The 17350-nt window shown below is 42.6% G+C and overlaps 1 protein-coding gene across 1 annotated transcript in view; it reads right to left on the reverse strand.

The window, feature by feature from the left end:
* plxna3 (plexin A3) overlaps positions 1–17350 on the reverse strand; it is a 144910-nt gene that overhangs the window by 94149 nt on the left and 33411 nt on the right. Inside the window, exons 2-7 of the mRNA XM_079491626.1 lie at positions 16384–16805; positions 15727–15917; positions 14145–14365; positions 13059–13403; positions 12423–12587; positions 10064–10246 (exon numbers count right to left, since the gene is read on the reverse strand). Of these exons, the coding sequence (XP_079347752.1) occupies positions 10064–10246; positions 12423–12587; positions 13059–13403; positions 14145–14365; positions 15727–15917; positions 16384–16715 (1437 nt within the window). The 5' untranslated portion in view covers positions 16716–16805. The remainder of the gene's footprint in view (positions 1–10063; positions 10247–12422; positions 12588–13058; positions 13404–14144; positions 14366–15726; positions 15918–16383; positions 16806–17350) is intronic.

The following is a 17350-nucleotide window of genomic DNA, read 5'->3' on the forward strand; positions in this document are numbered from 1 at the left end:
GCAACTTAATGTATACTCCATCGCACCGTGCTGCAACTTAATGTATACTCCATCGCACCGTGATACCCAACTTAATGTATACTCCATCGCACCGTGCTGCAACTTAATGTATACTCCATCGCACCGTGATACCCAACTTAATGTATACTCCATCGCACCGTGCTGCAACTTAATGTATACTCCATCGCACCGTGCTGCAACTTAATGTATACTCCATCGCACCGTGCTGCAACTTAATGTAATAAAGGAGTAGTTCACACGATTTAAAAAAAAGAAAATAATATCAATTAACACACCCCATGAAGCCTTGAATTAATAATTCAATCCAATCCTAAGTCAGTCTCAAAGTGTCTCCTGCTGAGTCTGGTATTGTCTGATGACTCGGTCATCACATTATTGGCTCAGGAATGTGACATAAACTAAATACATCTCCATGAATTAAAGGCTTCATGGGGTGAACTACTCCTTTAAGCCATATATACTTTGTCTCAAGATAAATCGTGAGAATAGACGATCTACAAGCCCACAACGCATTGCATCGCAACACATTGTGGGCTTGTAGTGGGAGGATCAGTTTCAGAACGACCTGTGATACCCAACTTGTAGATATGCTATTTGTTCCACCATGATATCTGATGTCATGCATTCTATCATTCCATCTATCAGCTTCTATAAGTCAAGGCTTTCCTCATAATACTAAATAAGTCAAAAGGTAAAACTAAAACTTCTCCATGCAATCATAAACACCACACAGAAACCAAACAGAGTTCAAACACAAAACTGAAAAAGGAAATAAAAACTAAAATGGATGTATATTTCAAAGCATGCACGTACACACGCACGCACACAGACACACACACACACACACACACACAGAGAGAGAGAGACCACACGCAGACTATTCCATATTTTATTGTGTTTATTTACTTAAGAGGACATTATGTCTTTAAATAGATATTGTGTAACAGACTGTAGAGGGAAATGTGTGTGTGTGTGTGTGTGTGTGTGTGTGTGTGTGTGTGTGTGTGTGTGTGTGTGGAGTTGTGGACCTCCCACTGTGTTGTGATGGATAGACACTTTGGGTGTCTCTATTGTCCACAGACATTACTACAGCTGACTGGAGATCAGTGGACAGGAATGCACCTTAATGTGTTATTTTAATGTGTGTGTGTGTGTGTGTGTGTGTGTGTGTGTGTGTGTGTGTGTGTGTGTGTGTGTGTGTGTGTGTGTGTGTGTGTGGACCTAATCTCACATCCGAAATAAAGACTTGAACTAGCATGTAGATTTCTCTCTCTCTCTCTCTCTATCTCTCTATCTCTCTCTCTCTCTCTCTCCTCTCTCTCCAGTGAGCGTGTAGATCAGATATTTCCACTATACTTCTGAACATTCTTTGTTCCATTATCTGAAAAGTAACAGTTTTGGACATACAAGGTTTCCACCCGACATGATGGATTGAGTAGAGTCTATGGCCCTCATTTATCAATCGAGTGTAAAATCTGCCCCAAATTCGAGTGTAGGATTCGTAGTACACCCACGTCGGGTCGGCATTTACAAAGTGATCGCAGACAGCTGTTTCTTCCTTAATTTCGTTCCGACGTTAATAAATGTGACGGCTGAAATCTATCTGGCACGCCCTATGAAATCAAGCCTCGCCCTCGTTTTTGCGACATGAACAACTGCAATACGACCTGGAAACCATGGTTACAGGAAAAATAAAGTTCCCCTCGCTTGCATAAGTTGCCTTTCTGCCCCCTCTCATACACACAAACACACACACACACACACACACACACACACACACACAGACGCACGCACGCACACGCAACTTGCAACTTGTTGTATCTTAAATAAATAAACCTGCATGAATTAAATAAAGCTGTAGCCTACCCTGTCTGTTTCTCCTCTCGCTTCGCTTCCCCCCTGTCCGCCTCACCCCCCCCCCGCACGCATGCACGCACATATCACATATCACTGTGTGTTGTTAGTTGTATATTCAATTATTAAAGTATTTTTAATTTAATATACAACAAGAAATATTAGTGAACGAAAACCTGAACCTGTGAACCATGAATTAAATAACAAATAGGCACACACGCTGCTGTTTTGCATAGGTGCTCCTCCTGTCCTGTCTGTCTCTCTCTATCACTGTGGTCCGTCCGTGACACCGTGATCAACTGACCAGCACGTTCGACGATTTAAATTGCCTCGCAGTCGCTGCAGTGGTTGGGCTGTCAACTGTCAAATCAATTATATGAATATTGAAGCCAAAACCGTAGCCTCATGTGGCATGCACTGGACAGTGGTGGTGGGCTGCAGGCTGGGTTAGCCTATACTATCTCCGATGCGTTCCCACTTGCGCTGGCACGACACATTTGGCATTCGAGCGACGCGTCGGGTTTATTAAACGAGGAGGAGATTGCACATACTGTAACTCCAGAAAGACATCGGCCTGCTGTAGATTAGGCTACAGTAGGCTACCCATGTTGGGACTCTCCGCAGCTGCAGCGCTGTACTATAATCTCCAACGTCCCGTCATGGAAATATTTCAGCACAGACAGCCCAAATCCTCGCATGTATGCGCTCATCATGCAAAACACTGTTTAAATGGCTTTCGCATCTAACTTGCAACATTGTTTTTAAATGCGCGATTTTAATTGCTTGCTTGTAAAGTTGGAAATCTCCTACTAATTTCATATGACACAAAGACACATCGTTGATGTATTCCTTTACTTTTTTTTTCTTTTTTACATTTAGCCCATATACATACAGTTTTATATAAACATTTTAGGAGTGAATACATATGTTTCGATGCCTGTGACAGCCTCTCAGCTGGTCAAACAATGCTGCTCCGCTGTTCTACGACAGAAAAACAGGTGAGGACAAAGCGTACGACAGCTCCCGACCAGACGTGGTTTTTGTCTTGGCTCAAGTTCAAAATCAAACGTTGGCGCAAATGATAAATGCCGAAAATTGCGGTAATTTCGGCGTACACCCATATTTTGGCGTACGCACGGTTGATAAATGAGGGCCTATGTCTGCGGAATGTTTACATCCATGTCTGTCTGTCAGTCAGTCAGTCAGTCAGTCAGTCAGTCAGTCCGTCCGTCCGTCCATCCGTCCGTCCGTCCAGCTGGCTGCCAAGCGTGGGTATGGAGGCCGTGTGGGAACCAGAAGGTCAGCGCAGCGGTTCACCTCCTGCCAGCGCCTAGTCATGTATATGTTGAACTAGCCCTGTGCCTTGGATGATAATATGCCTAGTCATGTATATGTTGAACTAGCCCTGTGCCTTGGATGATAATATGCCTAGTCATGTATATGTTGAACTAGCCCTGTGCCTTGGATGATAATATGCCTAGTCATGTATATGTTGAACTAGCCCTGTGCCTTGGATGATAATATGCCTAGTCATGTATATGTTGAACTAGCCCTGTGCCTTGGATGATAATATGCCTAGTCATGTATATGTTGAACTAGCCCTGTGCCTTGGATGATAATATGCCTAGTCATGTATATGTTGAACTAGCCCTGTGCCTTGGATGATAATATGCCTAGTCATGTATATGTTGAACTAGCCCTGTGCCTTGGATGATAATATGCCTAGTCATGTATATGTTGAACTAGCCCTGTGCCTTGGATGATAATATGCCTAGTCATGTATATGTTGAACTAGCCCTGTGCCTTGTGTGGATGATCATGTGGGCTGGTCTTCTCTGACTGAAAGACGCAATAATCATTGGCACCTCTTCATATAAGGTTGGAAAATTACCACCATACAGTACTGTACATCTCATCCATAATACATCAGAAATACAGTCACATTTTAACTCACTCTAGTGACTGGCTAGGCCTTCTGGTTCTCTTGCAACAATAACTTTTAGGAATTTACCGGTACTTAATAACCGTACATTACCTGTATGTAACTGTTTTAACTGATTGCTGTCAACATGTAACTGTTTTAACTTATTGTTTTTCTTTGTTGTTCTTGTGTTATTGTATCATTGTTGTTTATGTAATCTTGGCATCACTGTAAACGACGGTCTCCCTCAATGATCTCTCAAGAGGATTTAAATAAATATATATGAATATGTGTCGCTGTGTCCCGGAGCAAGGCACACAACCCCTAAACATCTATAGAAGTGTAGAGAGCTGTGGCGGGGTGGTCCTTGTACATCTGACAGTGGTCCGGAGCTCCGACAACATTGGAGAAGCAGTGACCACTGCTGTGTAGCAGACTGCCAGTCTGTGTGTGTCTGGCTGGCCTGATGTCATTATGTCATTACTCTGAGCCTAAGGAGTAAATGTCAAACCTTACAGTCTAAAGTTTGACAGCACCAAACATAGAGCTAGACCACATAGAAAGGAAACACAGTCTACGAGTTCAACATCAGTGTTTTAACTATAGGGGTGGGATCTTTTAGGATTTTAACAATTCTGGTTCCTTAGCGGTTCCCTTGAACCATTCCTACTGTATATTAAAAGTGTCATTGTCGCCTTCATTATAACTTTTGATAAATACAAATTGCATACATAGCTGACAGTAGTGGTTCTCAAAGTGAGTTGCCGGGAGCCTCTCGGTTAATGAAGGGGTTTCCAAATGGACCCATACAGGTCTGTAACTCTTGAGATTGTACAAATGGAACCAAATGGACCCGTGTAGTTGTACACTCTCAGAGTTATGATGGTCCTCGAAAATTAAGTTTCAGCACCACCGGTGTTGGACGTTAAGTCCACATACCAGCTCTGACAGTGTGGAGGGGGGGGAAACGGTTCTGGAAATGATTCTAAAATGTGATGGCACTGATTCCAGATTCCGTTTCCTGGATCCGGTTCCTCCGGTTCCGGATCCAAAGCCTAGATTTAACTGTAACCCTGTGACGTCCACTGGTTCTGTGGCCACATGGAACCTGGTATCCCTTTTCTGGGCCAAAACCCTTTTCTGGGCCAAACATTCAGCCAAAGGCAACCTAATCAATCTACAAGCTCACAACACGTTGCACCATGACGCGTTGTGGGCTTGTAGGTTGGCTATTTTAGGCAAAGGGATTTGGTGTAAGGGGAAAGAAGGAAGTTATAGTCTGTCAACAAGGTTTAGAGGGTGGTGAATACAGTCTTAAAACGATACTTCTAATAGTATTCTGTGTTGAATTAAATGAAACCACATTTTAAAAGAAAACACTGCTAGATTCAACACTACGTTGTAAACTGTTAAACACTAAAACAGGGTCGTATAGGGTCGTAAAACTAATGTTTTCAGAAACCTTGCTGTATAAGTTTAAAATACATAAATGAGCACATTTCTGATGCCTGCATCATTTCGCCACAGATTGTCGGGGGCACGCACTCACAATGACAAATCATGCTTAGAGAAGTTTATGTGGAATGGTTATAGTGAATACCAGTGAAAGATTATATAAAAAAATACTTTTGTTTAACTCACAAACGTACGTGATATTACTTTAATTGATCAATGGGATAAAAGACCGGATAAAGATACGATTGATATAATGATCTATGTCTCGTATGTCTGTGCTTTTACCATTTGGCAGTGGGACAACATGTCTCTAGTCCAATGAAATTAAATAAATGTGATTCATTAAGGGTCTCAGCTCCTATTAACCAACAGTCACACAGGCTCAGTTAGAGCCATGGAACACAGTCAGTCACATGACAGGGACCCATACTACTGTTTACTACTCTGTAAACATAAACATGTCAAAAGTGTCGGCCACAAACCTCCTTTCTCCAACATCCGACTGTTTAAGTTTACATTTTTTCGTAAATGAATTCCCCACTTTCATCTCAAGGTGTGAGTGAATGTAAATGCATACTTGTAAAGCACTTCGGATAAAGGCGCTAAATAAATGTATCATTGTATTACCATTTGACCATACAAGATTGTTGCACAAAAGTAGCGAAAATAGCTGATCTACAAGCTCACAACTCTGTGAGCTTGTAGATGGGTAATCTTGGCAGTGGTTAAGTGGTTACGTCTGTCTTGGGGTTTTTATATATATTTATAAAGAGCTTGTGACTAGATAATAACTACATTGATCCATTGGAACACAGGGTCTTTTTAAAACACTACATTTGAAATTTGATTTAATTCTATTTGGCTTTCCGGGGCTTTCCAGGATATATCTGAGGCTTAGCCACGGTTTCTCCCCACTGCCTCATTTCCTAAAAATTGTACTATTTTGGTGAAGAAATTTGGTGTTAAGTCAATGAAGTACATATCGTCGCTGTCGGGAGGAAACCACCCAACTATTTTTTTCCTTCTTTTTTAATCAATGCTATTAAAGCATCTAACTTCACCACCTCTCTCCCTCTCATGCAAGTCATTGACAATACAGTATATAAAGTCACAATACCAACGTTGATGAGGCAACAATTTACAATTTAGGCATTTAGCAGATGCTCTTAACCCATTTTGACCTGAGATCAGACATCTAAAAATGTCTTCTACATCCTGACAGTTTTCTGAAAAAGCTATGTTTCTGTCAGTCGTTCTTCTATTTTTCAAGAATAGCAGACCTACAAGCTCGTAGCGCGCCACTCGGTGGCGCGCTATGAGCTTGTAGATCTGCTATTTTTCAATAGCTAAAGCATAACATAATGCTAACACCAAAAGGGGTTCCCACCCAAAATGGGTTAATCCAGAGCGATTTACATTAAGCAAGAAGACCACATGGTAATACATCAAATTTTGGAGCAGAGATATATTGTATCCAATTAACAATATATCAATTCTTGATTGGGGTCCCCCAGGGGTCTAATCGTATCCTTTTGTCTTTCGACACCAAATCTCTTCACCAAAATATAGCCTATCTACACGCTTGTAGATCGGCTATAGAGCGTCGCAGTCCCGCCTCCTACCCTGGACCAGGAAATGAAACCCAATGCATTATTCTCATAGACATTTCTTAAAGTATTTATTTAAAGACGGTTACGCCGCGGACAAAGCCAACTCGAGTCGTGACAACTCATGACAACACAAACAATATTTTGGACCAAACAAATAATTACAAAGAAGAAAAACAACAAAAAAAGTGTTGTAACCTGCCGTTTTTTTCTTCTTTCTAATTATTTGTTTGGTCCAAAATATTGTTTGTGTTGTCATGAGTTATCACGACTCGAGTTGGCTTTGTCCGCGGCGTAACCGTCTTTAAATAAATACTTTAAGAAATGTCTATGAGAATAATGCATTGGGTTTCATTTCCTGGTCCAGGGTAGGAGGTGGGACTGCGACGCTCTATTGTTGCTGAATATTGTCCCATGATGACATGCCCAGAATAGGGAAGCTAGATTTCATGACGTTAAGCCGCATCAGATATATTCTGGAAAGCCCCGCGGAAAGCCAAATAAAATTACACCAATTCTCAACTTTAATTTGAATAAGAAGCCGGCCCAGTAACTACAGTTGAAAAGGAGCCAAGATGGCTGGACTGGAACCTCTTTACAGAGCTGATTATTAATGTGCACTGTTCTCATAACTTAAAATAAAGATATATTTGCTATACATATATATGAAACATGACCCCAGTCTGTAACATAACCAGACTTAAACATTCCCTATAGGCACTCAAGCATAGTTGTTATCCTTAGATAGATGTGAAATAATGGTGTCAGTCAAGTGCTGAACCTAAACCTGTTCCAAAAAATATGAAAGAAAGTTTTTAAAATGTCCAGTGCTCACATTACACTTATTGATTTGGCAACATCACAATACAAAAACACTTAGGGCGTTTCAGCGCTCCGAGGAGGCTCCGTGCCCAAAACCAGTAAGCATTTTTCTATTGTGACGCGAGCCAAGGAAATAAATGGAATGGAAATATGAATAATATTTATTGACTAAACGGGAGACACCAACAGATTAATTCCTTTCTCCATCTTAAAAATATTTATTTACTGTAACACAATAAAGTCCAACAGTAATACACGCTGCAAAAAATCAATTCACACACTGCCAAATCCCCAAATACCTCATTGCCAAGAACTGGACTGTGTATTTATACGCGTGTGCACGTGCACGCACACACGCACGCACACACACATGCACACACGCACACACACACAGCGATGGAGAGAGAACAGAGAGAGAAGGAATGTAATAGTAGCAGCTGGGAGATATGGTATCAGAAAATTAGCAGCAGTAAATTTAATAGAAACGTGTTGACATGGTGTGTCTATGCACGTGTGTGTGTGTGTGTGTGTGTGTGTGTGTGTGTGTGTGTGTGTGTGTGTGTGTGTGTGTGTGTGTGTGTGTGTGTGTGTGTGTGTGTGTGTGTGTGTGTGTGTGTGTGTGTGCACGCATGTGCGTGCGTGTGTAAATACACAGACACACACACACACACACAGAATCCAACAACAAACCCACAGAATTAATGCATGCACTGAGAAGAGAAATAGTTCAATTTGCTGTAGATTAAAAGTTCTCAAATTGAAGTCAGAGCACAGAAATGTGATTGCATAGAGAATATGCCCACTTCCTCTGCTAAATTAACTCTTGTGCACACAGGTATGATCATCGTTCCCTTCCCGCGTTTGATTACTTTGATGTAAACGGTAAATGGAGCATTTATATTGCACCTTTATCCAAAGCACTTTATAATGTGCATTAAATCCACACATTCACACACACAGATGGGGGAGGAAACCTGCTCATCGGGAGCAATAAGGGGTTCAGTGTCTTACTCAAGGACACTTCCGACGCCAACTTTGGGAAAATCGAACTGGAAAAGCTTCCATTTCCCAAGAGGTCGCTCTACCTCCTGAGCCACTACCACTCCTGATTTACACATCATCATGCATACATTTTAAGACATTTTAGTATCACAGGGATATAGTAGGTTTAGTGTACAGACTATACGGACAGAAAAGAACTCTGCGATAGAATCCAGTGCTGGCTGGTTGCAGACACTAATAACAGTGATGTAACACTTCATTCTAGACTAGAGGCTTCAGAGAAGCTGCATTCTGCAGGATAAAAAGCTGCAGGAACATTACAATGGAAGCATGCAGTAGACGCTGCACTCTCTGAGACGACAGGAGACATGATTTTATATTGATGTTGTCAATATTATATCATAGTGCTGACGTCAGACTGGTATGATAACGAGTACAAAAGGTATGCTGACACATCTTATACAGTACATCACTGGTTCCCATATATATATGGATCCCTTTATGTTTTGTTTCCTATATATTGATTCCATTGTTTCCTACATTATCCATTTTTGAGGGGCACTAGAAATGAGCTAAAATGTTTGGGAATAGATGGCTCTTAAAAGAGGCTAGTTGATGAATATCATCCATGTCCATATTTGGACAATCCTAGCCCCTTTGGGAATCTATACTAGCCTAGTAGTGGCAATGTTCACAAGAAATAGTTATCCAGATTCGATCTGGACAGACAGACAGACAGACAGACAGACAGACAGACAGACACTTTCAGAACCACTCAGTAAGAATAAATAAAACGCTTGTGCCATTTTAAAACACACAGAGGAGACAAGAACATGAGGTGAGGTCACTGTCTCAGACAGTGAAATGACTTCACCAACGTTTATGAGGTAGAAAAGCTTCTTCATCTGAGCAATGTACCAGTCCAACACACCCTCTCCTCTGACACACACAGCAACACACCACACACAATCTCTCCTCCTTTTGTTTCTCTCCCCTGAGACAGAAACATCCAGGAGTGATGTTATTTCATCTCTCCCACCCTCATCCATCCATGAATACATCCATCATCCATCATCGATAGGGCTGTCACGATTACAAATCTAAGCTGACAATTAAGTGTCACACAAATAACGATTTAATTGTGTTTTTTTGCATTGAACGTTGGAACGTTACAATTTGTATTTCCGTTTGACATTTAGGCTTCATAATCACAAATTGCACAGGGCAGAATTCCAAAAAATGTACAAAATAGTGGAAATAGTTGATCTACAAGCTTATAACACGTCCGTGACGTGTCAACTATTTCTGAAAAAATTGAATAATAATTATGTAATAATTGTGACAGGCCTAATCATGGATCCATCCCCCCCATCCATCCTACCTTCTTCAGGTGTCCGCTGCGCGTTCCCACAAACACCACGGTGTGTTCTCCGTAGGTGTACGCGGCCACAGAGCCCATGCCCTCCGTCCGGTCCTCGTACAGCGGGGTCCCCTCGATTACCCGGAGACCCCCGAGGGGCTGGTTCAACACCAGCCCACAGAAGTCATCTCCTATCTGCTTGGGCTGCGGAGGGAGAAGAGAGACAAGAGACATGAATGTGATGTTCACGTTGTTGTCAGGCAGAAACCTTGTATCGACATATGTCGACTTTTGCTTTTTTAGTAGACGGATTACCTTTAAAATAGCCGATCTACATGCAAGGAATCACAATGTCCTTTCTTTCCCTAATGGGGGTCGGAAAAATGTCCTCCCTTCCCCAAAAAATAAGCCCCAAACACACACCTCTTGACTTAACCAATCTAGGATGGGAACCCCTTTTGGGGTAGTTGTTGCTATGTACACTAAACAGTATATAGCAACAATCTTTTTGTAATTTTTGAATAAATATTTACTAGTTTTAAAGAAAACCAAGATTTAGAAGGTCTTTTTTTTTATCGGCCTCAGGTCTAAATGGGATATGTAAAAGATCGACATTTCGGTTGACGAGACCTTCCTCAAGCTAATTCAACCCAGAGTGTAGAGTAGGAGAGTAGCGACACGCTTTGATCTCGCCGCAAAGCGGGTGCCCTATGGGCTATAGTTCCACACATTGCTCCTATGGCTGGAACTATCCCATTTAGATAGAATGAGCACTTCCGCATTCCATTGTTACAATGGGAGTCACTCTAGTGTCGCCACTCTCTTACTATATTACTCTGATTAAACCATAAAGTGACAAGTGCTTATACAGCCTGTTAATTGCAACACTCCACAGCTGTGCCAGAGGTGTGTCCACAATCACAACAGATCACCCACTAGGTGAGGAGTAAGTCATAATTCAACATTTAAAAATGCATTTGGACGTGATAGATGTATTCCCTGGTCAAACTGTATGCATTGCAGCACTAGAGCCAGATTATTTGATTTGATTATGCAGCCAATTTTTAGGCAATTTCAACCGGGCGTCCCGCTTTTCCAAGTGCGCTTGTGCCATGGTCTCTCGAGACTGACGGCCGCTACTATAGATGATTAGCTTTTTGAGCGGTGCTAACCGCTCCCACGTGTGGCTTGTGTATATGTCTATCCCCATCACAAATTGTATTCATTACAAATGAATCAAAATGTACTTCTTTTTAAATAAACCAAGGCAGTATATAGAACAAATATGTTCCTTGTACAAAGACAGCTTTACCAACAGGGAAAAGCCCCTGAACAATGAATGTCCCCATAATGTCACATTTGAATAGTAAGACCACATGCACACTGCGCACGCACACACACATACAGACACTGCTGTACATAATAAAGGATGGAGGTCAACTACAGTACGTTCTCTGTCTCTGTCCCTCCAATTCTTTCATACCTCTCTCCTTATCATTCCATCTTTGATAGACTCTCTCTCCCCTTCCTTTGTCTCTCTCTGTCCCATTCTCAGTTTTCACTTTCTCTCCTCCCCCTCTCCCATCATCACTTCTCTCTCACACACACACACACACACACACACACACACACACACACACACACACACACACACACACACACACACACACACACACACACACACACACACACACACACACACACACACACACACACACACACACACACACACACACACACACACACACACGACCCCCTGCTGTGTGTCTAGTTGATGTGCGTGAGGGAGGCATTGAAGACTGAATGTCTGAAGATGAGTTTGTGCGTGTGCGTGTGTGTGTGTGTGCACGCGTGCGTGTATGCGTGCGTGTGTTAACCCAGTTATGTCCTTGTGGTCGTTATTATTCACTCAGCCCATTCATTAGATTAGTGAATGGTAACCATGGTTACCTGCAGTGGTAAACATTGCAGTGTACAGCTTGGGGGCGGGGTCAGGACCACACTGGACCACCAGTGCAGTTAAAGCACACACGCCATTTTTAAGCCTAACCCTGAATGAAACTTTGGGAATCAAGATCAGACATAATTCTAACTCTAACCCCTAAACCTAACCTCGAAATGCCTAAAATGCATCATTTTTAAAACAGCCATTTATCTTCTGAGAACCAGGAACATTTACCTCAAGATGTCTATTTCTCAAATTCTACTATAATTGTCAGGACATTTAGCCCTCAAACAGTATACCGGTAGTATCTCTCTCACACACACACACACACACACACACACACACACACACACACACACACACACACACACACACACACACACACACACACACACACACACACACACACACACACACACACAGTGTGTAACTCACAGTGTTGATGCAGGGTAGCTCCTTGTTGAGTAACCATGGCAACGAGAGGCGTCCCTCGCCACGGTAGCAGGAGCGTATCCTCTCCCTCATGGCCAGGTTGATGTGATGCAGCGTAAACAAACACAACACCGTCTCCCTGGGGGGGTTGGAGCGGTTCTTCTGACCCTGTGGAAACAACAACATTTAAAACTAGATAGGTGCAATTCTGTGGTTGCACGAGCCGCTTCATGTGGGAAGCCATTTGCACACTCATGGGCTTATACTAGAAAGTTCTGTTCTTCATGAATTATATCTTGCCATTTATGTTACATATTGTGATGTCACTCCTGTCTGATTGGACACTATATTGTCCAATCAGAAAAGGGACAGAAATTTTACTTTTGGGGGTTACGGAAAAGTACACAAAAAAATGTCAATATATTTACACGAAATTGTCAATATATTCAGTCATAGTTTTAGTCATTCTAGCTTAGTTTTTATTTCGGTTTTTTTCTTCTCGTTTTCGTCAGTGAAAAAAACATTTTTCGTCATAGTTTTAGTCATCATAGCTTAGTTCTTGTCAGTGATAAAAGGTAGTCGAACATGTTTCGCCATAGTGTTAGTCAGACTACACCAACAGTGCCTCCTCCAACCCACCTGAGAGAAGAGCACAAACAGCACGTCCTGGTCCTCGGAGAGGCCCAGGGCCTGAGCCAGCCTGCGGCCAGGCTTGTGGCGGTAGGCGGCCTGCACCAGCCGGTACTCAACGCCGTCCTTGGTGCAGCCCAGCGGGAACTCCACGTAGGAGTAGAACTCTGTGTCGTTGGAGCACATCCGCACGATCTTGGAGGTGAAGAACTTCTCGCCGGTGGCGTCCATCTGCGTCAGCTGCGTGTCCAGCTGCAGCGTCAGGAAGTAGACGTAGGTCCCGCTGGAGAAGCCGTAGATGTAGTAGATGTCGAAGGCCGGGTAGAGAGACAGCGTGTCCGACGGGATCTTGATCTGATTGATTTCATTCAATGATTGATTTTCATTGACAAAACGTGTGTATACACTATATACATAAGGACTTCAACAAATAAATTGCCTTAGCGAATATTCTATCGATTACTTTTTCAATTAATTGATAGGTGTTTCTAAATTTATTTGTATGTTTTATATGTCAACAAATTGATTAACAGAAACATTCAGAAAATACAATCCATAATAAATACATTTATACAATTTAGATATAACAGCAAGTAGAAAGCAAAGAAAAAACATGGGTACTGTAAAATGAACTATCAATCATTGTTCAATTAATACAATCTAATCAAAGTGCATGTTTTTTTATTAAAAACAACAAAAAGGTATATATCATATTTAGATTTGATTAACCACTCAAGTATGTATTTTGTCATAGAGTGGTGTCATGCAAAAATAGTAGATCACAACATAGCTATTTCTTTTTTTTGCTCAAATACTTTTTTTGATATAATCGATTAAAATCAATTAGTTTGATTAACTGTTGCATCTCTAAACTCAACTAATTGATGGTTAGGTTCAGCTGTTATTCAGCCAGCTCTTTATGGAGGAATTGAAGTTGACAGATAATGAAGCTATAGTCTAAGGCGTTCAGGTGAACCCATTCCACATAACTGCTGCAATGTACAAAAACGAGTCCTTTCCCATACAGCTTTTTGAAACTGCACAGTACAAAGTGTGTGCCGCTCCCCCCTGGTGAAACAACAGTACATGTCTAACCTGTGAGGAGACAAACTCGTCCTGGTACACCAGGGAGAACATGTAGACGCTCTCCTCGTCCGGCACCAGCTTGCGACTCGACAGCGTGGGGAAGTACTCCGACTTGCCGTCGATGGACGCCCCGATGAAGAGGCGGCCACCACCCTCCAGCCCGCCCTTCCCCAACGGTGGTTTCTTATTCTTGGAGTCGGTGGTGAACTCTTCATCCCCGACGACCACGCCTGGAGAGACACCGGGAACGTAGAAGGAACGCATTCTGAGTTTCATGTTTGTTTACGAAGAATATGCACAATATCCAAGAATCGTAAACTCTCGCGTCCCTATTCTGGGGGGGGGGGGGGGGGGGGGAACATTCGTCCAAAGTCTACATGATGTGAAGCCTGCAGAGCTATTTCAGGCGCGAGCATGGAATATTCTTCGCATTTGAGTAAATGGTCACGCCTCCTCCTTCTAGTAGGAGGGGATAAAGTACAGTTTTAGACTGCGACGGAGCGGCACCGTCTCAAGGAAACTTGAGCCACGAAAGACACGACCGAGCATGCTAAAGTGCATGAGTGTTGAACGTTGCGAAGTTCGCTTAGCCGACTCAGGCCTGTTCGAGTTGCACCCCGATAGGCACAGAATAGTAAATCATGTTCTGGCGAGAGCGTTTGCCCCGACTGCCACTAAAAGCTACTGGTCAATCACAGTGCGTCCTTGCACAAGTGCACTGGCCAATCACAGAGCGCCCTTACTCAAACGCGAAGCAGATTCCATGCTCGCATTTCAGGCAGACAACTCAAAAGGACCACCAATTCATGATCAGCTGATCACTCACATGCTCACTCCATCTGATTGGGGCCTGCTCATTATTTTCGCTGCTGCTCTACCATCTTGCTGCTCGGATATGCTGCTGCTCTATGACGTTTTTTGTGCTCCCACCACCACCCCAGCATCCACCTGTGGCCTGTGGTGTCTATATGGTTCCCTTATGGGGTCTTTTTCAGTCCCTGTATCTATTTGGCAAAATCATTCATGATACGGTAATATGTCGTGCTTATGAAATGAGACGTAAATATCTCGCTATAAATATAAATATAATTATGCTCAATAAATATATATATATTCATTTCAAGAGTTGTATGCCTGAAATGCCCATTTTCTGTGCATATATTTGGTGTAAAAGGAGCGGGCCAAATATAGAGGCCTGGGGGACCCCGGTCAACTATATAGAGTTTAATTAAGACATACTCAGATGGGATTCATTTCTCCAGGGTTAGTTATGTAATTCCATCCACTGGTGGAAAGTAACTAAAGACAATCAGCAGAGAGAAACCCATTCATCCGCTTTCATTTCATAGTGTTCCAATTCCAAATTTAGCTGATAATTTAACTTTACCCTTTAGCTTCTCGTATAGGTACGTACACATCCACGGAATAAATAACAAATTCTAAGAAATTCCATAAATAAAAGAATATATGTATATACTGTATATTCTATATATATTCTAGTCAATGGTTTTGGACATACAAGGTTGACAGCAGTCAAGGTTGGAGCAGCCTCCTTGGCTCCTATAGGACCCTACTATACAACAGTACATACCAGCCATGCCGTCGGCCTCCTTGGCTCCAGACAAGTAGTGCTCTTTGCGGTGGTGTGGCTCTCCCAGCTTGAACAGGTCCTCCAGCCTCAGGAACTGACACACGCCTTGCCATATGGAGCCACATGCCACCAGCCTGTTGCCACGGTAATCCACCAACAACAACTTGTTCACGTTGTCCGAGGACTCCAGTCTGAGAGAGACACAGAGAGACAGAGAGAGAGAGAGAGAGGGGAAGAGAGAGGGAGAGTTAGCATGCATCTGGATTCTACAAGTATCGATTATAGTCTTAGCGATTATTAAATGAATTAAAGTTCTATTAATAGAATGAAGCGCGTCTTTAGGATACTTTGTATATTAACGATCAATTCTCTCAATCAATCAATTTACTTCATTGTATAAAAAAATCCCCAAAACAGCCTGATGTGAAATCTATTATATTATTTTATAAAAAAAATAAGATTATTCATATAATCGATTACAAAAATGAGTTTGCTTAACTGTTACACCCCTAAGACAAAAAGTTGGTAGATACAGACACTCAGACAGACAGGGAACATATGGAACATGCGTACCTGTGAGCCCGTTCACTGGGTGAGGGGCAGACAGACAGACAGACAGACAGACAGACAGACAGACAGACAGACAGACAGACAGACCTGTGAGCGCAGGCCCGCACACTGGGCGGGGGGTAGCACTTGGCGTTGTCTTCCACCGGGCCGGTCATGTGACTCCTCATCTCCGTCAGATTGGCCGACAGCTTGAGGACACGGTTGACGGCACCCACGAACACCTCGCCCGTCACGCCGTGCACCGTCAGGTGCGTCAGACTGGTGTCCACCGCCCGGAACACGGTCCTACCCCTCCCACCATCCCCGGGAGAGGAGAGGGGAGAGGACGAGGAGGGAGACGAGGGAGCAGAGAGGAGAGGCGAGGGATGGAGGAGGAGGAGAGAGAGGAGGAGGAGGAGAGGAGAGGAGGGAGGGAGCATGGCGGGGAGAGGAGGAGAGGATGGGGGGATGGGAGGAGGAGAGGAGAGCTGGCTATGGAACGGGTAAGAGTCGTCTTCAGTGGGGCATGTCTGGATGGAGAGAGAGGGATGGGGAGAGAGGGATGGAGAGAGGGATGGGGTGGAAGAAACATATTTTTAGTTTTTTTTCATCCATGGGTCCATGACTGTAAATCAATAACCAATCAATAATAATTGTAACTGTATCGGCATGTGTGTGTGTGTTTTTTAGTTTTTTAACACTTTCAACCTGGTGTCATATAAGGTGAAAATGTTGAAAAATGTTAAACTATATATTTTCAACAGCAACACACAGGAATACGAAACAGGTATTGATAGTGATGGTAGTATTGATAGTCATTAGCGCTGTCATTAGTAATGATTAATTAATTTACAATCTAGCGCTGTCATTAGTAATGATTAATTAATTTAAATTATTGTAATTATGTTAACATTAAAGTAACATATGATCATTGGTAATGAGGGTAATGTGAATGAGGATAATAACAACAATAATAATGTGTAATCTAACGGTTATGTATAGTGCGATGCAATTCTATGGATCCTGGTGGATCTCTACGGTGACACGGGGGTGGGTTTGGTGTAGGGTGGAATTC

This window comes from Electrona antarctica (assembly GCF_951216825.1).
Source record: "Electrona antarctica genome assembly, chromosome: 2".
NCBI lineage: Eukaryota > Metazoa > Chordata > Actinopteri > Myctophiformes > Myctophidae > Electrona > Electrona antarctica.